Raw genomic sequence first — 27,393 nt, 5'->3', positions numbered from 1 at the left:
GAATAACCTTCATAAATACACATGAAAATAAACATAACCTTCATAAATTCACATGAAAATAAGAATAACCTTCATAAATTCACATGAAAATAAGAATAACCTTTATATATACACATGAAAATAAACATAACCTTCATAAATACACATGAAAATAAAAATAACCTTCATAAATACACATGAAAATAAACATAACCTTCATAAATACACATGAAAATAAACATAACCTTCATAAATACACATGAAAATAAACATAACCTTCATAAATACACATGAAAATAAACATAACCTTCATAAATACACATGAAAATAAGAATAACCTTCATAAATACACATGAAAATAAGAATAACCTACATAAATTCACATGAAAATAAAAATAACCTTCATAAATACACATGAAAATAAACATAACCTTCATAAATACACATGAAAATAAACATAACCTTCATAAATACACATGAAAATAAGAATAACCTTCATAAATACACATGAAAATAAGAATAACCTTCATAAATACACATGAAAATAAGAATAACCTTCATAAATACACATGAAAATAAACATAACCTTCATAAATTCACATGAAAATAAAAATAACCTTCATAAATACACATGAAAATAAACATAACCTTCATAAATACACATGAAAATAAACATAACCTTCATAAATACACATGAAAATAAGAATAACCTTCATAAATACACATGAAAATAAGAATAACCTTCATAAATACACATGAAAATAAGAATAACCTTCATAAATACACATGAAAATAAACATAACCTTCATAAATACACATGAAAATAAGAATAACCTTCATAAATACACATGAAAATAAACATAACCTTCATAAATACACATGAAAATAAACATAACCTTCATAAATACACATGAAAATAAACATAACCTTCATAAATACACATGAAAATAAGAATAACCTTCATAAATTCACATGAAAATAAACATAACCTTCATAAATACACATGAAAATAAACATAACCTTCATAAATTCACATGAAAATAAACATAACCTTCATAAATACACATGAAAATAAAAATAACCTTCATAAATTCACATGAAAATAAGAATAACCTTTATAAATACACATGAAAATAAACATAACCTTCATAAATTCACATGAAAATAAACATAACCTTCATAAATTCACATGAAAATAAGAATAACCTTCATAAATACACATGAAAATAAACATAACCTTCATAAATACACATGAAAATAAAATAACTTACATATATACACGTGAAAATAAAAATAAGCTTCACATGAAATCCATATTAAATAGACCAAAGGTACATAAATACATATGTGGAAATATTTGTCCTCTAGCTCAGATCCTGTCTGTCAAAGCTGTTAATCAGAGGATCATCTGTCTGACTAATCAGAAACAGTGAAATCTGCTGGAGCGCTGGTTTCTGTTCAGGGTTTTAGAACTTTTTATTGAACATGTAGGAGAAACAGGAAACTGCTTAAGAGAGATAAACATGAGGAGAAACATGAAGACAGCCAATGAGGAGCTGCGGTCTGATATCAGGAGACGACCAGCTGAACTAAAGAGTTTTTATCACTTCCTGTTTCAGTAACTGTCCATAAAGACTCTCTGTGATATTAAACCTCCTTCTCTTTCTTCATTTTCATTATTTCTCCTCAAAGACAGACACAAACGTGAGGTCCTCCTCAGGATGCAGCTCTTCTTCCTCCTCCTCTTCCTCCTGGATGAGGTCGCCATGGTTACAGGGGTACCTGGATGCCAGGACGGCAGAGACAAGGACCACCGAGTGTTGACGAACTGCAAGGGGGCCGGACTGAGCGACATCCCAGCAGGACTGGATCCCCTGATCAGGGTAACACAGACGGCCAAACATGACATTCCATCTGAAAGGGTTAATTGAAATATTTAAGAGAAAAAACAACAGAGAAAAATAGCTGTTAGACTTTAATGATCCAGTGCTATTAGAAATAAAAGTCATAGAATCATTTTTCATATTTGTGGAAACTGGAGCATCAAATCTGATTGAAATTGGAGTGAAGAAGAACAGAGCAGTGAGCAGAAAAGAACATGAAGCAGTTTCACTGCATTACTGAGGAGCAGAGCTCCAGCATACCAGCATACTGTAGGTGGTTTTACCTTCAGAGAGAGAACAGGCAACTACCTGAGGCCTCCAGCTCTAAGAGGCCCCAAGATATAGTCACTATAGGTGAGCATCAAACGAGCTACACGTCTGACATTCTTTTCAATGATAACATGATTGAGAGTAAGACCAAGAGTGAATACAAAAAGCATCAAATAGATTCAGTTAACTTAAATGAGTTAACTTAAACTTTAATAAGTTCCTGGGAGGAGCCCTGGCCCTGAGAGCAAAGTCCCCCCCCCCCCAAAGATGTCTTCAAATCAGTCTAATGAAAGTACGGCATATCCCTATAGACAGACTGGGACAAAGAACTGGTGGATTACTGTGGTACATTGGCATCAATAAACCGATACGTATGGGGATAGAATGTTGTATTAGCTATGATGACATCATCTTCAAAGGCAGAGGATAGAATGTTTTATTAGCTTAATGACATCATCTTCAGAGGCAGAGGATAGAATGTTTTATAAGCTTAATGACATCATCTTCAAAGGCAGACAATAGAATGTTTTATAAGCTTAATGACATCATCTTCAAAGGCAGAGAGGGAATGTTTTATTAGCTTAATGACATCATCTTCAAAGGCAGGGAATAGAATGTTTTATTAGCTTAATGACATCATCTTCAAAGGCAGAGGATAGAATGTTTTATTAGCTTAATGACATCATCTTCAGAGGCAGAGGATAGAATGTTTTATAAGCTTAATGACATCATCTTCAAAGGCAGACAATAGAATGTTTTATAAGCTTAATGACATCATCTTCAAAGGCAGAGGATAGAATGTTTTATTAGCTTAATGACATCATCTTCAAAGGCAGGGAATAGAATGTTTTATTAGCTTAATGACATCATCTTCAGAGGCAGAGGATAGAATGTTTTATAAGCTTAATGACATCATCTTCAAAGGCAGACAATAGAATGTTTTATAAGCTTAATGACATCATCTTCAAAGGCAGGGAATAGAATGTTTTATTAGCTTAATGACATCATCTTCAAAGGCAGAGGATAGAATGTTTTATAAGCTTAATGACATCATCTTCAAAGGCAGGGAATAGAATGTTTTATTAGCTTAATGACATCATCTTCAGAGGCAGAGGATAGAATGTCTTATAAGCTTAATGACATCATCTTCAAAGGCAGAGAATAGAATGTTTTATAAGCTTAATGACATCATCTTCAAAGGCAGAGAATAGAATGTTTTATAAACTTAATGACATCATCTTCAAAGGCAGAGAATAGAATGTTTTATTAGCTTAATGACATCATCTTCAAAGGCAGAGGATAGAATGTTTTATAAGCTTAATGACATCATCTTCAATGGCAGGGAATAGAATGTTTTATTAGCTTAATGACATCATCTTCAGAGGCAGAGGATAGAATGTTTTATAAGCTTAATGACATCATCTTCAAAGGCAGAGAATAGAATGTTTTATAAGCTTAATGACATCATCTTCAAAGGCAGGGAATAGAATGTTTTATTAGCTTAATGACATCATCTTCAGAGGCAGAGGATAGAATGTTTTATAAGCTTAATGACATCATCTTCAGAGGCAGAGGATAGAATGTTTTATAAGCTTAATGACATCATCTTCAGAGGCAGAGAATAATATGTTTTATTAGCTTAATGACATCATCTTCAAAGGCAGAGAATAGAATGTTTTATAAGCTTAATGACATCATCTTCAGAGGCAGAGGATAGAATGTTTTATAAGCTTAATGACATCATCTTCAAAGGCAGAGGATAGAATGTTTTATAAGCTTAATGACATCATCTTCAAAGGCAGACAATAGAATGTTTTATAAGCTTAATGACATCATCTTCAAAGGCAGAGGATAGAATGTTTTATTAGCTTAATGACATCATCTTCAAAGGCAGGGAATAGAATGTTTTATTAGCTTAATGACATCATCTTCAGAGGCAGAGGATAGAATGTTTTATAAGCTTAATGACATCATCTTCAAAGGCAGAGGATAGAATGTTTTATAAGCTTAATGACATCATCTTCAAAGGCAGGGAATAGAATGTTTTATTAGCTTAATGACATCATCTTCAGAGGCAGAGGATAGAATGTTTTATAAGCTTAATGACATCATCTTCAAAGGCAGACAATAGAATGTTTTATAAGCTTAATGACATCATCTTCAAAGGCAGAGGATAGAATGTTTTATAAGCTTAATGACATCATCTTCAAAGGCAGGGAATAGAATGTTTTATAAGCTTAATGACATCATCTTCAGAGGCAGAGGATAGAATGTTTTATAAGCTTAATGACATCATCTTCAAAGGCAGACAATAGAATGTTTTATAAGCTTAATGACATCATCTTCAAAGGCAGAGGATAGAATGTTTTATAAGCTTAATGACATCATCTTCAAAGGCATACAATAGAATGTTTTATAAGCTTAATGACATCATCTTCAAAGGCAGAGGATAGAATGTTTTATAAGCTTAATGACATCATCTTCAAAGGCAGACAATAGAATGTTTTATAAGCTTAATGACATCATCTTCAAAGGCAGACAATAGAATGTTTTATAAGCTTAATGACATCATCTTCAAAGGCAGAGGATAGAATGTTTTATTAGCTTAATGACATCATCTTCAAAGGCAGAGGATAGAATGTTTTATTAGCTTAATGACATCATCTTCAGAGGCAGAGGATAGAATGTTTTATAAGCTTAATGACATCATCTTCAAAGGCAGACAATAGAATGTTTTATAAGCTTAATGACATCATCTTCAAAGGCAGAGGATAGAATGTTTTATTAGCTTAATGACATCATCTTCAAAGGCAGAGAGGGAATGTTTTATTAGCTTAATGACATCATCTTCAAAGGCAGAGGATAGAATGTTTTATAAGCTTAATGACATCATCTTCAAAGGCAGACAATAGAATGTTTTATAAGCTTAATGACATCATCTTCAAAGGCAGAGGATAGAATGTTTTATTAGCTTAATGACATCATCTTCAAAGGCAGGGAATAGAATGTTTTATTAGCTTAATGACATCATCTTCAAAGGCAGAGGATAGAATGTTTTATTAGCTTAATGACATCATCTTCAGAGGCAGAGGATAGAATGTTTTATAAGCTTAATGACATCATCTTCAAAGGCAGACAATAGAATGTTTTATAAGCTTAATGACATCATCTTCAAAGGCAGAGGATAGAATGTTTTATTAGCTTAATGACATCATCTTCAAAGGCAGGGAATAGAATGTTTTATTAGCTTAATGACATCATCTTCAAAGGCAGAGAGGGAATGTTTTATTAGCTTTGATGACATCATCTTCAAAGGCAGAGAGGGAATGTTTTATTAGCTTTAATGACATCATCTTCAAAGGCAGAGAGGGAATGTTTTATTAGCTTTAATGACATCATCTTCAAAGGCAGAGAGGGAATGTTTTATTAGCTTTAATGACATCATCTTCAAAGGCAGAGAGGGAATGTTTTATTAGCTTTGATGACATCTTCAAAGGCAGAGAGGGAATAATTTATCAGCTTTGATGACATCATCTTCAAAGGCTAGAGGGAATGTTTTATAAAGTTGAATGACATCATCTTCAAAGGCAGAGAGGGAATGTTTTATTAAGTTTAATGACATCATCTTCAAAGGCAGAGAGGGAATGTTTTATTAGCTTTAATGACATCTGTTCAAAGGCAGAGAATAGAATGTCTTATAAGCTTAATGACATCATCTTCAAAGGCAGAGAATAGAATGTTTTATAAGCTTAATGACATCATCTTCAAAGGCAGAGGATAGAATGTTTTATAAGCTTAATGACATCATCTTCAAAGGCAGACAATAGAATGTTTTATAAGCTTAATGACATCATCTTCAAAGGCAGAGGATAGAATGTTTTATAAGCTTAATGACATCATCTTCAAAGGCAGACAATAGAATGTTTTATAAGCTTAATGACATCATCTTCAAAGGCAGAGGATAGAATGTTTTATTAGCTTAATGACATCATCTTCAAAGGCAGGGAATAGAATGTTTTATTAGCTTAATGACATCATCTTCAGAGGCAGAGGATAGAATGTTTTATAAGCTTAATGACATCATCTTCAAAGGCAGAGAATAGAATGTTTTATAAGCTTAATGACATCATCTTCAAAGGCAGGGAATAGAATGTTTTATTAGCTTAATGACATCATCTTCAAAGGCAGAGGATAGAATGTTTTATTAGCTTTAATGACATCATCTTCAAAGGCAGAGAGGGAATGTTTTATTAGCTTTAATGACATCATCTTCAAAGGCAGAGAGGGAATGTTCTTTTATTAGCATTAATGACATCTTCAAAGGCAGAGAGGGAATGTTTTATCAGCTTTGATGACATCATCTTCAAAGGCAGAGAGGGAATGTTTTATAAAGTTTAATGACATCAACTTCAAAGGCAGAGAGGGAATGTTTTATTAAGTTTAATGACATCATCTTCAAAGGCAGAGAGGGAATGTTTTATTAGCTTTAATGACATCTGTTCAAAGGCAGAGAGGGAATGTTTTATTAGCTTTAATGACATCATCTTCAAAGGCAGACAATAGAATGTTTTATAAGCTTAATGACATCATCTTCAAAGGCAGAGAATAGAATGTGTTATAAGCTTAATGACATCATCTTCAGAGGCAGAGGATAGAATGTTTTATAAGCTTAATGACATCATCTTCAAAGGCAGAGGATAGAATGTTTTATAACCTTAATGACATCATCTTCAAAGGCAGAGGATAGAATGTTTTATAAGCTTAATGACATCATCTTCAAAGGCAGAGGATAGAATGTTTTATAAGCTTAATGACATCATCTTCAAAGGCAGAGGACAGAATGTTTTATTAGCTTAATGACATCATCTTCAAAGGCAGAGAATAGAATGTTTTATAACCTTAATGACATCATCTTCAAAGGCAGAGGATAGAATGTTTTATAAGCTTAATGACATCATCTTCAAAGGCAGAGAATATAATGTTTTATAACCTTAATGATATCATATTTAAAGCTAGGAATGAATGTTGGTGAAGCTGGGGATGTTGGTTGTTTTTTTTCCCCTCCATGCCAACAATGTTTAGTCAACATAAGGAAGAGATTGTTAGTTTATATGTGTTCTAATAATGTTAGATAGATGAAGTGGGCTGAAATTACTAATCATTTGTCTGTTTTGGTTTGATGAAGGATGTGAGTTATCCATCACTAGGGCTGTCTGAGTGCTCATCCTTCTCTAAGAGCTGATAAAGTTCTTCTAACTACAGTATTTGGGGATTTAGATGTACCATTCTGGTTTATTCTATAGTTCTCTAGCATTTTCTGTGAGGAAGTCAGATGGTAGCAATGTTGAGGTTTTGGGCAGCAACAAATAAGAGCATGTTTAGATTTCATGCCACAATCCTACATTGGACTAAATGATAATGTCAGGACAATTTTTTGGAGTATTGAGTAAACAATGGCAGGAGTACGGAAACTGGTAACAGGATGAGCTGCACCCTGACTGGATGAGTGTCTGATAGGAGGAAATTCTGCTTCCTGTGTAGAGTGATAAGATGTCAGTGTGAAGGCAAGAACTGACACTTCTCCCTCTACTCTCTTCTTTAAGGTTCTTTTGTTCCCCAACAACCTGTTCTCCAGTCTGTCCTGGTCCTCCTTCACTGTCTTCACAGACCTATATGAGATTGACCTCACAGGAAACAAGGTGTCTCTAAGATCCAGACATGCATACTGTGAATATTTACTGAATAAATGAAGAGAATCCCGCTGGTATCAGACTCTGTGTTTGTTCAGGTTCCAGAGGTGACCCCCAGTGGTTCTCCACTCCTGCCCACTCTCAGTGTTCTCCGCCTGGGATCAAACCGTCTGACGTCCCTCTCTGACCACGCCTTCTCCGCCTGTCCCGCTCTGACTGAGCTCTACCTGGACAACAACACCATCGTCTCTCTGACTGACCAGACCTTCTCTGGACTGGACAGACTTCAGGTCAGGGAGCTAGCATGAGCTCTGAGGGTGGGAGGATACTGTGGACTAGCTTACTGGGGGTAAAGGCATGTAGCAGAATGTTAGGATAGAGGTCATGAAGAAGAATGTTAGGATGAGGATCATGAAGCAGAATGTTAGGATGGAGATCATGAAGTGGAATGTTAGGATGGAGATCATGAAGTGGAATGTTAGGATGGAGATCATGAAGTGGAATGTTAGGATAGAGGTCATAAAGAAGAATGTTAGGATGAGGATCATCAAGGAGAAAGTTTGCATGTTGATCATGTGGACACATTTTTTAGGTTGCAGATCATGCAGAATGTTAGAATAAATCATGTGTAGAGGAAAGTTGGGATAAAAATCATGAAGCAGAATGTTAGGAGGAAGACAATGTTGTTGAATGTCAGTATAAGGATCATGAAGGGAAATGTCAGAATAAAGATGATGTTGAAGAAAGCCCAGATGAAGATCATGTGGTAGAATGTTAGGATGTGTGTCACGTAGGGGAATGTTAAGGTGAAGATCATTTTGAAAAATGCTAAGATGTCCATCTTGAAGCAGGGAGTAAGGATGTAGAGCATGTAGAGGAAAAATTGGTATGTAGATCATGTAGCAGAATGTTAGGATGTAGATCATGTAGAGAAAAAATAAGGATGTAGATTATGTAGCAGCATGTTAGGATGTAGATCATGTAGCAGAATGTTAGGATGTAGATCTTTTAGCACAATGTTAGGATGTAGATCATGTAGCAGCATGTTTGAATGTCCATCACATACCAGAAAGTGAGGTGAAGAAGGCATAGAATAATGTTAGGATGAAGATCGTGTAGCAGAAGTTTAAGGGATGTTGATTATATAGCGCAATGTACCTATGTACATAACATGGCAGATCATTGGGATGAAGATCTTGTAGGAGAAATTTCTGGATGTAGATCCTATAGCAGAATGTTAGGAAGATGATCATGTAGCAGAAAGTTAGCATATACATCATAAAGCAGAAAATTAGGACCAAGATTATGCAGAGGTAATTTCAGGATGTACAGGATTTAGCAGAATGTTAGGATGTAACTCATGTAGTGGAATGTTAGGTTGAAGATCAAGAAGGAAATGTCAGGGAATATTAGGAAGAGGATCATGTAGCGGAATGTTAGAATGAATATCGTGCAGCAGAATGTCAGGATGTAGATAGTGTCACAGAATGTTAGGATGAGGATGATGAGGCCATACATTAGGATTTAAACCAGACAGTGAACATGAAGTTCATGTAGCAGAATTTTAGGATGAAGATCATGTTGAAGAAATTCTGGGATGTAGATCATGTAGTGGAATGTTAGGTTGAAGATCAATTAGGAAAAACTTAATATGTAGATCATGTAACAGAATGTTAGGATGTAGATCATGTAAGGGAATGTTAGGTTGAAGATCATTTAGGAAAAACTTAATATGTAGATCATGTAACAGAATGTTAGGATGTAGATCATGTAAGGGAATGTTAGGTTGAAGATCAATTAGGAAAAACTTAATATGTAGAGCATGTAGTGGAATGTTAGAATGTAGATCATGTAAGGGAATGTTAGGTTGAAGATCATTTAGGAAAAACTTAATATGTAGATCATGTAGTGGAATGTTAGAATGTAGATCATGTAAGGGAATGTTAGGTTGAAGATCATTTAGGAAAAACTTAATATGTAGATCATGTAACAGAATGTTAGGATGTAGATCATGTAAGGGAATGTTAGGTTGAAGATCAATTAGGAAAAACTTAATATGTAGAGCATGTAGTGGAATGTTAGAATGTAGATCATGTAGTGGAATGTTAGAATGAAAATTATGTAGAAGAATGTTAAGATGAAGATCATGTAGGGGAATGTTAGGATAAGGATCATGAGGCAGAAATTGGGTTTTAAGATCATGATGTCTTGTCTAGATCCTGGACTTGTCATCAAACCAGATCAAGGTTCTTCCCCAGCTCATGCTCCACCCCCTAACATCCATAGAGACTCTGTACATGGAGAACAACAAGGTTGGAGAACAAGGACACAGAACTGTAGAAGTATTTGATCAGAAATAAATGACCTTTGGTGCTAACAGAGATGTTTCTTAATCCACTGGACTGTTCCTTTAAATTTCAGATCAAGCTGATGCCAGATGGTTGGTTCAACAAGAAGGAGGAGGTGCCCTATCTGTTCCTCTCAGCCAATCCCTGGGACTGCACCTGTTCCAATCTTTACCTACAAACATATATGGTTGATTTTGACTTAAATGTCTACATTCGGGATGGCGAAACGATCATGTCTGGTGCATTAGAGGTGGTGAGTGGAATGAGCAGGAAAACATCAGTGTGTAGACTCAGTAAAGACTCAGAAGTTCTTGGCTAACTCTGATGGTTTTTGTCCTAAGGTGTGTAGCTCTCCACCATGGCACGTGGGTAAACCTGTGATGAACCTGGAGGAGTCAGATCTGTGTCCACCAGAGTGGGACGGAAGGGGAGACTTCTTACAGACAACCATACCTACTGCTGCTCCCACCACTGCTGTTACTCTTCCTCCTCCTCCGACCACTCTTCCTCCTGCTACTACTCCTCCTACTACTCCTGCTGCTACTCTTCCTCCTACTCCTCCTCCTCCTACTCCTGCTGCTACTCTTCCTCCTACTCCTCCTCCTACTACTCCTGCTGCTACTCTTCCTCCTCCTACTCCTCCTCCTACTCCTCCTCCTACTACTTCTGCTGCTACTCTTCCTCCTCCTACTCTTCCTCCTACTACTCCTGCTGCTACTCTTCCTCCTCCTACTCCTCCTCCTACTACTCCTGCTGCTACTCTTCCTCCTACTCCTCCTCCTCCTACTCCTGCTGAGACTTTGCCTGCTGTACTTGTGCCGACAGAAGGACTCTATACTGTCCACACAAGAGTTTTCACAGAGTTATTGTATGAAACCTACACCGGTCTCGTTGAGTGGGTGGATAATTCTGAGTCAGTGTTTCTGACTGATCCCACTCTTTCCACAGTTAGACCCACTACTGAATCCCCTGATGTAAAATCCACAGAGCAGCCAACACCTGCTAGAACAACCATAGGTTTCCCTTCCATCCTGACATCACCGACACCACAGGATACGACCTGGGCGGTCACGACAGCCACTGCTGCGCCATCTTCCACCAATTCAACCCCATCTCGGCGTAAAGTCAGCACCATGACAGGTGAACAGGTGTTCTGTTTTTGGCTTTTTGCAGGTTGCCTACTGCTGTGCATTGCATTGGCTTGCTGCATATTAATGACAGCCTGGAGGCTGATTACCTTGTACCAGAGGATCGGTGTGATGCAGGCGAGGAGAGGTGGTAGTGAGGGAATCCGGTTGTTAGTGCACAGCAGGAAGGAGGAAAAGGAAGTCACAGGAGAAGGAGGAGTGATGGCGTTGCACCGCTCTGTTCTGTATGTCGACAGAGACGGAGGAGACGCTTCAGAAAGGGAGGGAGCAAAGGAAGGAGAGCAAGGGACTGAACCAGTCCTGGTCACACTAGAGCCAACAGGAGCAGAAGGGGACAGAGGAAGGATGGAGGACAGAGGAGGGATGGGGGACAGAGGAGTGTACAGGAAGACCCTGTACCGTCTGATAAGGAAAGAGGAGGAGATAGACGGGTGGAGGGATGTAGCGGAGGAGTGCCGGGTCTCTGCAGAAGATGGAAGGAGTAGAAAGGGAGGGAAAGATGGCGATACGAGCAGAGAGAGGAGCGGAGGAGTTTCCAGAAAGCGCTTCAGTGTGATTCTAAGGGAGGAGCGGGAGGAGGCGGGGGCAGGGAGGGAGGAGCTGGACTGGGTGGTGGGAGGATGGGAGGTGAAACAAGGAGGGGAGGAAAGGGAGGAGCCGAGGAGCAGCTGGGGCGAGTGGCTGGCACATTATCTACCCACAATGCCTTGGGGAGTGACCATGCCTCCTGATGGTGAGGTCGCTCAGTGAGGTCATGGCCTTTCACACTGCACTTACTAAATATGGCGTCACGTTTGATATGAAGGCAGTGATTTGAGTGCAGAATTATACATGCTGGTACTTCAGTTAACCCTTCAGAGATCCCAGGGACTTTTGTGCCATTCAGTTTTGTTAAGCCATTTTGGCTGTGTTGAATGAATATAGCTCAATTTTGCCAGAGGATATTCATTTTTTTAAATATTTTTAGAATTGTCATCTCAGTTCAATAAATTAGTCTAAAATGGCTAAGCTACAAAAAAACCCCGACACATTTGTTCTTAAGGACCAAAAATGTCCCGTTGAAAACCACTGAAAATGACATTTTTGATCCTACATTTATCATAGCATAAACTAATGCATTCCTTTATATTAAGGTTTCATTTTGGACTACTAGCTTTCAGTTTTTATTATTTTTTATATTTGTCCACCAGATGGCACTACTTTATGAAGTGTCCTCCAGCGTGGAGGGCAAAAAATCCCCAACAACCTCTTATGCAGTGTTTTTTTTTTTATTATTGTTTTATGTGTAGGGCCACGTATTGCTCACATTTTTGGCTCCCTAGAGGGCAGAAATGTGAATTTTCTTTTTTCAAATTAAAAAGTTAACATTTTATGACACATGTGAACAGAGGCCTGACTATTGAGTATGGATCATCTTCTGATAGTCCTGTTTATTCTTCTATATTTTTAAAGATAACAGACACAATTGACAGTAAAGTTAGTGAAACTGATCCACTTAAATGCTTAAAAATGGAACACTTCACATGTTACACACAAATACTTTCAACTAAAATCACCAAATAAAGAAGCTTGATGAATTAACATCTGTATTTCTTTATTTGTCTGTGGTGTCAAACTCTCCATGGTCAGTTTATCATCCTCCAAACATTTCTCTGTTGAGCTTATTTAATGTCTAAAAGGCCACAAAGTCTGGATCAGACTGTTAAATCTCTCCTTAATATAAACACTGCAGGAGTCATGTGAAACCACACGGATGCTCTCTTATACATCTCAAACTGTAGCCTTCAATGCTTTATTTACCCATACCTTAAAGTCCTAGTTATACCCTTCAGTCTATGAGAAACCACACGGATGCTCTCCTATACATCTGAAACTGTAGCCTTCTATGCTTTATTTACCCACACCTTAAAGTCGGAGTTATACCCTTCAGTCCACGAGAAACCAAACGGATGCTTTCTTATACATCTCAAACTGTAGCGTTCAATGCTTTATTTACCCGTACCTTAAAGTCCTAGTTATACCCTTCAGTCCAAGAGAAACCACACGGATGCTTTCTTATACATCTGAAACTTTAGCCTTCAATGCTTTATTTACTCACACATTAAAGTCATAGTTATAAATTCATTTCATTTTGTACTGTCTGATATATCCTGATCTATGGGAAACATTGTTTAGAAGAGTTCAGGATCCTGGTCATGATTTAATCTATATGGATGATAGTACTTGAAAGATATATACTCTTGAGAATGTCTTTGCTTCATCTGACTATCTCTTTAAAGACCAGATTAGTCTTTTTAAAGTCGTAGTTCTACCCTTTAGTCCATGTGAAACCAGACGGATGCTCTCTTATACATCTCCAGCTTAAGGCTTCAGAGCTTTTTTTGGTGCTGACATTATGTTTAAACCAATGATTACGTTACAAAGAGGTGGTGATGCTGAGGAAAGTCCTCAAATAAAAATGCACCAAACTCATAAATCCCCAAATGCCATTTTTTTTTTATTGTCTTTTGAATTCTTCCAACAGAGAAAAAATAAAGTCAGAGAAAATCATCGATGATTACTGAGAACAATTTCAGCAGATTTCTGACAAAGTGTGGCTCTCGTTCAAGGGGTCATTAAATCTCTGATTCACAGATTTGGTCATAATATCAGATTTTAGATTAATTTTCTATACTCCATTTTCCTCAGATTGAACACCCTGTTACAGAAACTGATACCTACAGACCAGGCAGCCTCAGCTGCTAGATTCAGGACTGCTTTAGTTTACATTATAGATCCCTGTAGCCCTGTCTGTAGCTCTGTGGAGTCTCCACTGTGGTCCTCATTACTGCTAACAGCAGCTGTGTGGTCTCACAGTGGTCTAACGGTTCTAACATTAAAAACCAGTGAAGACTGTCCTTATGGCTTTTTAAAAACAGGTTCAGATCTCTGAATTGTCTCTTTTCTTTTGCTACTGCTCCAATCATTGCTGATCATTAATAACCCACCACCAAACCTGATTACTGATATAAAGAGAGGAAATCAACTATGGAGAAGTTTCCTGACTTAAGTTCCTTTTCTACGGAAAAAAGTCAGAGGTTTTATGGTTCCAGTGAGAACCAAAGGGATCCAAACAAAGCAGAGGATTTCATCCCACTTTCTGGATCAGGACCAAGCCAAAGTTAGGATTCATATGGTCAGTCAGGAGCCTGTAGGTCAGACGGAGTGTCCGTGTTAAGAACCTGAAAGACAATGAGAGTGATTAGGTTTGACTTCAAACCAGCATCTGGAACGGCAAAAAAACTCTTTTTAAACTGGTTATTAAAAAAAAATTAAAGGAAAAGAAAAATAATCCTCACTTCTGAGAGGGATTTTCAAAATAAAAGTGATGTAAAAGAAAACTTAATACATTAGATTACAAAGCCAGAAAGGATTAGGAATAAGTATGACAGGGACGGGGCAACAAAATGATGTTTAATGGAGTGGCCCTTAAAACAGTCATGATTCTGTACTGAAATCACTGCATGGGCTTAGGAACATTGTAGAAATCATCTGTCAAAACAGTTGGCCGTGCCATCCACAAAATGACAGTTACAGCTGGATGATGGAGAGAAGACGGCATATGTGAACAGGATCCAGAAACACCACCGTCTTCTCTGGACCAAAGCTCATTTAACATGGACTGAGGAAACATGGAAAACTGTTCTGTGGTCAGAGGAAACATGGAAAACTGTTCTGTGGTCAGAGGAAACATGGAAAACTGTTCTGTGGTCAGGGGAAACCACAGACGCCGTGTCCTGTGGACTAAAGAGCAGAGGGAGCATCCAGCTTGTTCTCCTGGCTCAGGTCTAAAGCCTGCATCTCTGATGGTATGGGGTTGCATCAGTGCCGATGGCGTGGGCAACTCTAACATCTATCAATGCTGAGAAGTAGAGAGAGCTGAAGAATCCTGGATTGACATGTTAGCTCGCCTTATGGAGCTTTGTTTTACAGGTAGATAAAATATTAGTAGCATCATTTTTGTCCACTCCACATATGCACACTGAGCTTCTTCTTCTTTTGTTCCCTACTCTTCACAGTGGTAAAACCTCATGATAGAGATGGTTGATGATGATGGCGGCTGCCTGTTTCAGAGGTCTAAAGAAACATCAGTCAGAGGTTAGAGTCCACTCAGAGCGATCTGACTGTATTCCATGTGATGTCTCACCTAACTAGTCCAGGACATGGAGATATACGCCGTGGCTCCATCATCCTTAGAACTGGAGGATCTGCGTCTGCGGCCACCTTTCTTCGTACAGTTCTGAAAGTTGGAGACAAAGAAAGATCACGTCAGAGATTAGGAGACCAAAACAGATTCAGGGATTCTTAAATTTGTTCTTTTTAATCCCTCATTTGGTCGACATTGTAAAAGTGAGCAGACCGTGCTCCTCTACCTAACCTTTACAAGACCACTTCACCAAGAAAAACCCTGTCATTGCACTTCATAATCAGGGCTCAGCTGATTATCAGCCTGGCCTGTTTTAGGATCAAAATTCAGCATTAAGATATCTGTGTCAGCCTTTAATTTCCTTGATCAATGATTAAATTAACTGATTTTGTTCTCTGTAGTCTCCCTAAAGTCCAACAAAACAACATCTGATTGGCTAGATGTCATACAAGCATCAAACACCTTTAGTAAACAGTTATGATATCTTTTCACCTGTTGTAAATCTAACGTTGAGATTACTTGGAGAAAATGCAGAGCATTAAAGTCTCCTGTACATAACGTTGAGTTATGTCCATTATTGCATCTATTAACCCCTTTTTGTCCATTTTAACCACAGTTAATCCATTTTTGCCAGTTTATATCATTTTTTTCATCCCATTCCACCTAATTTCCACCAATTCTTTTGCACTTTAAAGCCATTTCAGCCACTTTTTATTCCCATTTTTACCACTTTTTGTGCCAATTTTTGCAACTTTAACCCATTTTTGATTATTTTTTGCCACTTTCATCTAATTTTTGCCACTTTCAACCCATTTATGTTCTTTAAAAATCCAGTTTCACCACCTTTTCAACATTTTTTGCCATACTAACCAATTTTAGCCATTTTTAACCCATTTAAATGATGTTTTTAACAACAGTGTTTTCATCTGAAGAGGGCTAAATGAATAAATAAGGATATTTGTTTCTTTGATAAGAGTGGGTATCAGCCAGGTTAAATATAAAATATTACCATAACCTCACAATGGACCATGGTTTTGCTGACCTCCATGGTCCCCCAGTCTGGCTGGGTCCCAGAAACCTTCCTCTTTATCCCTGTTGATAGGCGTCCTTGTCTCCACATGACTATTCTAGAATGTTCCTGGCTGTTCAGCCACCTTCAGGTGCAGTGGGGGTCCCCGGTCTCTGGCACCTTTATTTTGGGGGTCCTGCTCTAATCAACCCCAATGAGGAACAGACAGCTTTACACAGGCTTTCATGTTTTAGGTTTGGTTATTTAATAAAGGTCCATTCTGATTGGCCGAGCCAGTCCACACATCTCCATGGCTCTCCGATAAAGACAGAGGAAGTCTACCAAGCATTAGGGAGTGTGTGTGTGTGGGGGTGCACTCGTTTTTATTACTTGGTGGGGCCATACCACCGGTAGCCCACCAACGGTATGGGGCCATGAATCCTTGTGGGGCCAAAATGCTGGGCCCCAGACCGTTTACTGCTTGAAACTGGCTCTGGAGCCTTCCCTGATGCTCCTCATGCTTTTTTCTAACTTGGCCCACAAAGTGACAAAAACTGGAAATGTGTGTGTGAAGTGTGTTTGCTCTCTGGCCCCCTAGAGGTTTTTTGATGCCACTGCAGCCACACACACACTTCCTGAAGTGTGCGTGATATTAGCCAATGAGACGCCTTGAACATTAAGTGTCATAGTCTCGCGGGATTTTACAGGATTTGTTTGAGAGCTGAAATGCTGTTATCACATCACAGAGCGATGCTGTACCAACTGAAGAATTTCTCAAATTAAGTAGGTAAGTTTGTTTCCAGTTTTATACTATTTTTAATTTACATGTTTTTGACTATATAGAGTTTTGTGGGACTACAAGAAACAAACTATTACAACATTACTATTACTACAAACTGTGCCATTTGATATAGACGCTTATGTTAGCGCTAGAATTAGCAATAGGTTGCTAGTTTTTATTTTATTTCTAAATTAACTTAAATAACGTTTTTAATTTATTACATTAAACAGATGAATATCTGCATATAGAAAGCATTGTTCCCAGGATACCAATATGAAAGACCGTTTCTGTTATCTTAAGCTAGTTAGCTGCTAACCATTAGCTTTGGAGACGGTAGCGTATGTGCTCGGCGGATATGCGTCATCCGGCTGATGACGCATATCCGGCTGAGCACATGGCTAATTAACCCGGTGAATATTCATGAGATGGCCGAGCTGGGAGACGGTGGAAGAGTCGATTGCAATACATGAAGTGCGGAGTTTCAACTTGCCGTCTTACGTGAACAGATGTCTGATAAGGTATTTGATAAACGTGTTGTTGCCGATTTCTACGGAAACGCTCATCTCGTACTTTACTATAGAAGGTGATGTACGGTAGAAACTGTTGTGCTAAGAGCGATCGTCCAGGGTTCAACGCAGGCTTAAAGGGGCATCCGATCACACGTAGCGTCATGTTTTAGTGGTCAAAAACTTCACATACAGCCAGATAAATCATTGTAAAACAAGCTCTGTGCTTCGGTTTACGTTATATGCGACGCGGAAGGCACGGGCCCGGTCAGGGAGCTATCTGTCGCCCGGGGCCCGGCCCGGGCCTCGTCAGAGAAGCTACCTGGGGCGAGAGGCTCGGGCCCGGTCAGGGAGCTACCTGTCGCCCGGGGCCCGGCGCGGGCCTGGTCAGGTAAGCTAACTGTGGTCCTGTTGTGCCAATGTAGTAAGGTAGTCGTTTTGTCAGTGGTGTTTTATTAAAGAGCACAAAAGTTATCTGAGTTTTGACTGCTCTTGGGGATATTTTTCATCGACTACTGTAACGTACGATCTTCCGGAAGTTGTCTCCACACTTTCAAAACAATAAAAACGTGAGAAATTGACCTAGACGTAAGACAGGGAACACATCCAAACAAAAGCTTGTAAACAATTATACTTTTTAGAGGCACTATTTGGAAGCTACGTTTAAGACTCTGTCATTATCGTTGGTAAGAATTTTTTAATCTGCATATTCAGAGCATACAAATTATTTCAGACCTCATTTTTGAGCTTGCTATAAAGTGTTTCCCCCCTCCAGAATGCTCAAATCATGAACAACATTCATAAGATTTATTTTGTGCTCATTTCTGACCAAGCCTGATAATATTGGTTTGAACAGGTTAGCTCACTTCTATCCTGAGTTACAGGGGCATACAAATTATTTCAGACCTCATTTTTGAGCCTGCTCTAAAGTGTATCCCTCATTGCATTATAAATTGCATCAAGGTAATTGTTTTTATTACAAGGGTAATAAAAATACACAATCAATATCCAAGGGTTGGTTTAGCCAGGTCTTATTATGCAAAGAAACATTGGTATTGACAAATAACGTTTGATAATGCTGGATTCAGGTTATTATGAATTCCATTTCAAGTGAATAATGCAACCTCAATGGTGCGACCAGTGTGCTAAGATGGAGCGGTGATGTTCTGTTTTTTTGCTCTGAATATGCAGATTAAGAAATTCTTACAAATGGTGATGACAGAGTCTTAAACTTAGCTTCCAAATAGTGTCTCTAAAAATTATAATTGTTTACAAGCTTTTGTTTGGATGTTTTACCCGTCTTACGTCTAGGTCAATTTCTCACATTTTTCTTGGATATGTGCTATTGTTTTGAAAGTGTGGAGACAACTTCTGGAAGATCGTACGTTACAGTAGTCGATGAAAAAGTATCACCAAGAGCAGTCAAAACTCAGTGTATGACCATGGCACGAAGAGACATAAAGCATTACATGAACACTACTACGTTCTAAGATCCGTTTTTAATGGTGCTTCACAGTGTAATAATGTACGACAGTTTGGCAACCTTAAGAATTTCAAAGAAGAAAGTCATTTATTTTGATAGATATGTTTTGTGCTCTTTAACAAAACATCACTGACAAAACGACAACACTTAAAAGAGACATACAACAATCTTCATGATAGTATTTTTCCATTCAGTAGTGTGAAATCCCAGCCTTGTAGCACTCTACTTCCTCTCTGTGAAGACGTGCGCGCTCCCGCAGACAGGGGAACACTTTCTATCAGGGATAACTACCTTTGCACAACACTGGGCCTGGTCAGGTAAGCTAACTGTGGTCTGAGGCTTGGGCTTGGTCAGGGAAAGTGTTGCGGTAGGCTCGGTTAGCTCAGGTAAGCTTTCTGGGGTCCGGGCCACCCCCTAAAGTGTAACAAGCGTTGAGTAATAGTCAACCGATGTCATTATTCAGGGTTAACGATCTGTGTGAGTCACAAAAATTGAAGCATGAATCCAAGATAGCGATATTCGCACCACATGCTATGTTCTCATAATTGAGAAAATAAATAATGACGTGCAAAGCTACAGTTCCACGAATATCATAAACCTTGGGACATAAATGTGTTCTTGTAATTACAAAATTAGTTAATGAGCAATGTGTTTTCTCATGCTGCACAGCTGTTTAATGATATTAAAATATTTTCACAGAGCCATGATGTCCAAAAGGAAGGCCAGGATAAAGCCTGTTGAAGATGCAATCTCATACATTCTGTCAGCGAGAGACAAGCCATGGTTTGCAGAGAGATTTATCAATAATATCAAAGGTATGATCTGAAGTCCTTTTGGTAGCTGCAAATGACAGCAACAGATTTTTAAATACCATTCATTAACACTCTTCATTTGGAATGAAGAAGGATTCAGGCTACTTTTCAGAAGATATCTTATAGAAATTACTGGCTTTAATCTGCTGTCTTGTTAAAATCCAATGCGTTTAGGTATAGGCATGTATAAATGAGCCTGATTTCCATCAGAGAAGTTTCAGGTACACATTGGTAAAATCAAATATAGAAATGTAAAGTTATTCATTTTATTTTGCTGTGTATAGTGTCCAGCACATTCAAGTACCATTAAGGTAAGTGCTGGACCAATAGAAGACTGTAATGAAAATGTGAAAGGTCTGAACACTGTGCAACTGTTTGGCATATTCAGAAGTGACATTTTAAGTTAATGCATAGAAGTAGTTATACAAACGGAGAACCAGAATACAGGCTTGTAGGTCATGTGGTCATCACATGATGGTCCCTGTTAAACAGAAAACCCTCGTATTTAAAAAGTCATGTCACATTCTAAACATTTTTAGAAAGAAAACTATTCAGAGAAGATGCTCACAGAACAAAAGTACATCATTAGACCTGTGACAATCATGAATTCAATCTGGCCAATAACTAGATAAAGTCATCTCTTTGTTTGAGATAGTATGTCCCCAGAGCATTTAGGAAATTAAATCCAGCTCACAGGTCTTCCCAAAGGAGGGGGGTGGCATATTAATCTGGGGTCAGTTCATGGGAGCTACAGTGTACAGACTTTTTTCATGCTGTATGAGAAAGGTTAAAGCAACTTGGTGTGACTTTTACTTAAGTTTATTTAATTCTGTGTTATTATAGGAAGAGGAGTGTTTGCTACCAACAGCAAGGTTCTTTTGTGTTGGAGTACAGAGGTGAATTCATATCAGCAGAAGAATGCCAGTCAAGGAACTACTCAGAGACACAGAGTGCATTTCTGTATGAGTTTGATTGGAAGAAAAGCCAGTGGTGTATGAGATGTATTTTTAGTAGCAATAAGGGTGTTCTTGTTTAGACCTGGAACGTGTTTAAATATTTGATAAATGAATGAGTAAAATATTAGACTTAATGTACTTTAAACCTCAAGTGGCTCTTCTAATAAAACTGTGAAGATATATTTTATAAAGTTTATATTTATTTGATGTATTGTTTTTGTTTATCTTTAGTATTGATGCATCCAAGGAAGACGGCTCCCTTGGAAGATTAGTGAATGACAACCACAAATATCCGAACTGCATCATGAAAAAAGTTATAGTAAACAACAGGCCACATTTGTGTCTGTTTGCTGTGAGGAACATAGAAGTAGGAATGGAACTTGATTACAACTATGGTGATTCAAAATGGCCATGGCGTCAAAAGGTGAGCTTGTTAGATCATGCATTGGTTACACTACATAATTTTTAAAGATGTTAGTTTCCCTTCACACAACGTTATGTCTCTTAAATGAGAATCTTTGAGTCATAGTAAAACCAGTGTCCAAAGTATATTTTTCTAAGAAAAAATAGTGACATGGGAAGTTCCTTTCATTCACGCTTTCATTCAAATTAATGAAACTGTCTACACAAGGTTGAAACCAGCACTTGAAAAGTGGTGTGTTGGTGCAGAGGGATCTGCTTTCCAAACTTAAAAATATTCCAATCTTCTATGTCATTTTCTGCATTATTATTACATAGAAATGGATCATAAAGTCAGGTGTCTTTGAGGACATGGATAGTAGTTACACATAGTAGTAGAGTAGTAACATGATGTTTCAAAGGCAGTTTTTATGTGAGGAAAATTTTGTGACCTGTAAGATTGTCCAGACTCATGATTCCTGTCAGAGCTCACTGTCTTCTTGTTTTATGTCTAAACACCAGGTGACATCTAAGCAGGCTCCAGCACCAGAAGAAGAGATGGCTGCGCTTCCTGTTAATCTGTCTTCCTGTGTTTATGATGATGATAAGAATGCTGCTGCTGCTGATGGACCAAAGGTAATGGAAAGAATGAATGTGGTTGAGTTCTTTACAGGGTGCACTATTAACTTGACAGACTAGTCTCTGTTTGATCTCCATTTGGTCAGCTAACTTGTTTCACACACACACGTTTCAGATCATGTCTTCATGGGGCCCTGTATGGTACTCTTCCTACAAAAGGTTTTTCCAACTTTTCTCTTCCACACACACAAGTTTCAGTTCGTGTCCTTATGGGGCCCTCCGTATGGACCCCTCTTTAAGTGATTGTTAACCTATAGGACAACACTTCTCAGCATCCAAACTGAAGTATTTATAATACAAATAATGCACTTTCTGAGCCGCTGCATGATGAAGAAAATATTTTGGAGTGAGACCCCTTTTAAGGCCTCTTTTAAGATGTCAAGATAGAAGAACTTCTTAGACTGACCCTCATGGGGTACTATATTAAAATATCTTTGTGCCCTGTAAGATTGTCCAGACTCATGATTCCTGTCAGAGCTCACTGTCTTCTTGTTTTATGTCTAAACACCAGGTGACATCCAAGCAGGCTCCAGCACCAGAAGAAGAGATGGCTGCACTTCCTGTTAATCTGTCTTCCTGTGTTTATGATGATGATGAGAATGCTGCTGCTGCTGCTGATGGACCAAAGGTAATGGAAAGAATGAATGTGATTGAGTTTTTTACAGGGTGCACTATTAACTTGACAGACTAGTCTCTGTTTGATCTCCATTTGGTCAGCTAACTTGTTTCACACACACACGTTTCAGATCATGTCTTCATGGGGCCCTGTATGGTACTCTTCCTACAAAGGTTTTTCCAACTTTTCTCTTCCACACACAAGTTTCAGTTCGTGTCCTTATGGGGCCCTCCGTATGGACCCCTCTTTAAGTGATTGTTAACCTATAGGACAACACTTCACAGCATCCAAACTGAAGTATTTATAATGCAAATAATGCACTTTCTGAGCCGCTGCATGATGAAGATAATATTTTGGTGTGAGATCCCGTTTTAGGCCTCTTTTAAGATGTCAAGATAGGAGACTTCTTAGACTGACCTTCATGGGGCACCAGATTAAAATATCTGTGACCTGTAAGATTGTCCAGACTCATGGTTCCTGTCAGAGCTCACTGTCTTCTTGTTTTATGTCTAAACACCAGGTGACATCTAAGCAGGCTCCAGCACCAGAAGAAGAGATGGCTGCACTTCCTGTTAATCTGTCTCCCTGTGTTTATGATGATGATGAGAATGCTGCTGCTGCTGATGGACCAAAGGTAATGGAAAGAATGAATGTGGTTGAGTTCTTTACAGGGTGCACTATTAACTTGACAGACTAGTCTCTATTTGATCTCCATTTGGTCAGCTTACTTGTTTCACACACACAAGTTTTAGTTCGTGTCCTTATGGGGCCCTCCGTATGGACCCCTCTTTAAGTGATTGTTAACCTATAGGACAACACTTCACAGCATCCAAACTGAAGTATTTATAATACAAATAATGCACTTTCTGAGCCACTGCATGATGAAGAAAATATTTTGAAGTGAGACCCCTTTTTAGGCCTCTTTTAAGATGTCAAGATAGAAGAAATTCTTAGACTGACCCTCATGGGGCACTAGATTAAAATATCTGTGACCTGTAAGATTGTCCAGACTCATGGTTCCTGTCAGAGCTCACTGTCTTCTTGTTTTATGTCCAAACACCAGGTGACATCCAAGCAGGCTCCAGCAACAGAAGAAGAGATGGCTGCACTTCCTGTTAATCTGTCTTCCTGTGTTTATGATGATGATAAGAATGCTGCTGCTGCTGATGGACCAAAGGTAATGGAAAGAATGAATGTGGTTGAGTTCTTTACAGGGTGCACTATTAACTCAACAGAATAGTTTCTATTTGATCTCCATTTGGTCAGCTAACTTGTTTCACACACACACAAGTTTCAGATCATGTCTTCATGGGGCCCTGTATGGTACTCTTCCTACAAAAGGTTTTTCCAACTTTTCTCTTCCACACACACAAGTTTCAGTTCGTGTCCTTATGGGGCCCTCCGTATGGACCGCTCTTTAAGTGATTGTTAACCTATAGGACAACACTTCACAGCATCCAAACTGAAGTATCTACAATAAAAATAATGCACTTTCTGAGCCGCTGCATGATGAAGATAATATTTTGGTGTGAGATCCCGTTTTAGGCCTCTTTTAAGATGTCAAGATAGGGAGACTTCTTAGACTGACCCTCATGGGGCACTAGATTAAAATGTCTTTGTGCCCTGTAAGATTGTCCAGACTCATGGTTCCTGTCAGAGCTCACTGTCTTCTTGTTTTATGTCTAAACACCAGGTGACATCCAAGCAGGCTCCAGCACCAGAAGAAGAGATGGCTGCGCTTCCTGTTAATCTGTCTTCCTGTGTTTATGATGATGATGAGAATGCTGCTGCTGCTGATGGACCAAAGGTAATGGAAAGAATGAATGTGATTGAGTTTTTTACAGGGTGCACTATTAACTTGACAGACTAGTCTCTGTTTGATCTCCATTTGGTCAGCCTACTTGTTTCACACACACGTTTCAGATCATGTCTTCATGGGGCCCTGTATGGTACTCTTCCTACAAAAGGTTTTTCCAACTTTTCTCTTCCACACACACAAGTTTCAGTTCGTGTCCTTATGGGGCCCTCCGTATGGACCCCTCTTTAAGTGATTGTTAACCTATAGGACAACACTTCACAGCATCCAAACTGAAGTATCTACAATACAAATAATGCACTTTCTTAGCCGCTGCATGATGAAGAAAATATTTTGAAGTGAGACCCCTTTTAGGCTTCTTTTAAGATGTCAAGATAGGAGACTTCTTAGACTGACCCTTCTGGGGCCCATTATGTGGATCTTTCTTTATGTGATTTTTTTTTCTCAATGGGTGACACCTTTCACTTCTAAAGTTACCATAAGTTTTCCCTGTACTTATTTTACACTTTCTAAACTGCTGTATGATGAGGAAAACTTTTTGGAAAATGAACTGTGCAGCCTCTTTTCTTATGTTGTGAGTTTGAGACTCCTAGAAAAATAGTTGTACTTGGCCAACAGTTTTATGCTTATCAGAATAGTGTCATCACATATGCAAAATTTTCTTTCTCTTGAATATTTTTACCTCCAGGAATATACCACGCTTTTTGTTGATACTGAGGACTGTTGTGCTAAAGGACTGTGCCACTTATGCACTTTTCAACTTGTTAAAAGGAGCCAAATCCACACCTTTTAATTCGAACAGCATGTGTGCCTTCATGTGAAGAAAAACAGGCTTTTTCTTATTACCTGAGCCTCATTGCAAATAATGGCTTAATCATGAGCGCTGGTGCTAACAGCCCAGCACAGTTAGAGTGAAACATGTACAGTCTGCTTGTGGTAACTGCACCACAGTGTTTATAAGATATGTTATGCTCAACCTCCCTGATTAATTTTTCTTTAATGATGTTTAGGAATTTACTATCAGAGGGTCATCCCTGGTGGATTATTCTGACACTGATGAAACCGATGAGGATTGTTTAAATGACCAGCCATTGGGTCCACACTGTGATGAAGTTGTTCCAAAGTTGAGAAGGACAAAAGCATTCTGGTATGCCCCGACACTTTAAACACCAATAATTTATTGATTGGTCGATAATCTTTATCTTTAATTGATTTTGATAAATGCAAACTAAAATGTATAACCATTCCATAACATAACACTCTCTGCAGATGAAAAAAGTTCCAGATTTTTCTGATGATCTCTACGATTCAAGTGACGACAGTACAGAGGGCCCTTCAGCTCAGTCCAAGTCTGAGATGGCTTTACAAAGGGTGAGTAGAGACTGTTACCATCCTGAAAGCCTCTCTGTTGTTGCTCTGTATTATCACTTAAAGCTTAACACCTTCCAAACTGAATACCTCTTTTACTAACTACTCTGTGAGACATACATATCGTTGCCTTCTTAAAATAATGGCCTAAGTCAATTTTTCAAGTTTTTCAGGAGACACAAAAACTGCACCATTTGTTGAATATATGATATTTTTTTTATTCTTTCTCTCAACAAGGTCATGACAACAGATGACTTTTGACCAACTAAAAACAATGTTTGTCAATTGTAACATAAGAAAAATAAATGACTTGGGCAAATTTTTGAACATGCCTCTGTGACTTAGGCAATTGAACACATCAATTCTGTCCGCAATAAAGCAGAACAGCAAAACAGCATAACACACTTTTTAAAGTCCTAGAGTCTGTAGGAAGAGTGGAGAGGACCAGAATCCACGTTGTTTGAAGTCCAGTGTGAAGTTTCCACAGTCAGTGATGATTTGGGCTAGAGGTGGGAGAAATAATTGATTCTTAGATGCATCGTGATGCGGAGGGGAAAGATTCTGAATCATTTTATGAATGTCTAATAATCAATAATCATTAGTAATTTCAATATTTAATACTGCGGAATAGCAGGAACAAAAAGGTGGAACTCTGACACACAGTGTGTAACAGCAAGTTTTAGATTACCAACTGTTCATCTCTGAAAAAAGACATTTTTATGTCTGTAATTTCAGAAATGTTACAAGGAAATGATGTTACTACCTTTCGTTCAGTGCAATTGTAAATTTCCAGTTTACACATGTCTTCCATTTGAAGATAGTGGACATTTAATTTATCTCTATTTTTGTAAATACAAATGTAATGTTTTTGTTATGTTTTACACAGTGAGGACAACAGAAATGTAAGAAAACCCAAGTGCAGCTAAATGCATCAATAATCGATTACAAATTAAATCGTAGCCCTATGAATCCTAATCGAATCGTGAGCTGCCTAAAGATTCCCACCTCTAGTTTGGGCTGCCATGGCATCTGCTGGTGTTGGTCCACTGTGTTTTCTGAAGTCTACAGTCAGCGCAGCCATCTACCAGGACATTTTAGAGACCTTCATGCTTTCTTCTGCTGACAAGCTTTATGGAGATGCTGATTTCATTCTCCAGCAGGACTTGGCACCTGCCCACACAGCCAACGGTACCAAAAGCTGGTTCAATGACCATGGTGTTACTGTGCTTGATTGGCCAGCAAACTGGCCTGACCTGAACCCCAGAGGCATATGTAATAAGGTTTTAGCCTTATTCCAGCGTCTCCTACCAAAGAGGAAAAACATTTTAACTCTTTGCGGTATACGGTCACAAATGGGTGATCATTCTGAAAAAAATTCATTTTACTGTGTGCAGACACTGCACAACAGGCATACTATATTACCAGTCAAGTGGTGATACGATTTCTAATATTATGTTAAAGTTACATTCTGATTAAATTATTTAAAAAAACATTTAAAATGTCA

General features: G+C 38.3%; 2 protein-coding genes across 3 annotated transcripts in view; one reads left to right on the top strand and one right to left on the bottom strand.

The window, feature by feature from the left end:
• Nucleotides 1-1,603: 1,603 nt before the first annotated feature.
• Nucleotides 1,604-20,005, top strand: LOC121504395 (platelet glycoprotein Ib alpha chain-like). 2 transcript variants are annotated; one of them, XM_041779112.1, is made up of 7 exons: nt 1,604-1,862; nt 7,736-7,831; nt 7,921-8,112; nt 10,039-10,134; nt 10,244-10,423; nt 10,512-11,310; nt 19,983-20,005. In XM_041779112.1, exons 1-7 carry the CDS (start codon nt 1,701-1,703, stop codon nt 19,988-19,990), a joined length of 1,533 nt encoding a protein of 510 aa, XP_041635046.1. In that variant the 5' UTR covers nt 1,604-1,700; the 3' UTR covers nt 19,991-20,005. The 2 variants fall into 2 exon arrangements, with proteins under 2 accessions (XP_041635046.1, XP_041635045.1); XM_041779111.1 differs by lacking the exon at nt 19,983-20,005 and having other exon boundaries at nt 10,512-15,042.
• LOC121504403 (alpha-tectorin-like) overlaps nt 15,505-27,393 on the bottom strand; it is a 34,544-nt gene continuing 22,655 nt past the window's right edge. The window contains exon 10 of the mRNA XM_041779126.1: nt 15,505-15,597. Within this exon, the coding sequence (XP_041635060.1) occupies nt 15,505-15,597 (93 nt within the window). The remainder of the gene's footprint in view (nt 15,598-27,393) is intronic.

This window comes from Cheilinus undulatus, linkage group 22 (genome assembly GCF_018320785.1).
Source record: "Cheilinus undulatus linkage group 22, ASM1832078v1, whole genome shotgun sequence".
Taxonomy (NCBI): Eukaryota; Metazoa; Chordata; class Actinopteri; order Labriformes; family Labridae; genus Cheilinus; species Cheilinus undulatus.
The sequence above is the reverse complement of the archived record's forward strand: the minus strand, read 5'-3'. Positions and strand labels throughout refer to the sequence as shown.

Coding starts and splice junctions, on each gene's coding strand:
- LOC121504395 (XM_041779111.1), top strand. CDS start 1,701: ATGCAGCTCTTCTTCCTCCTCCTCTTCCTCCTGGATGAGGTCGCCATG. Junction 10,135..10,243: donor TGTACATGGAGAACAACAAG/GTTGGAGAACAA, acceptor TTTAAATTTCAG/ATCAAGCTGATGCCAGATGG. Junction 10,424..10,511: donor TGTCTGGTGCATTAGAGGTG/GTGAGTGGAATG, acceptor TTTTGTCCTAAG/GTGTGTAGCTCTCCACCATG.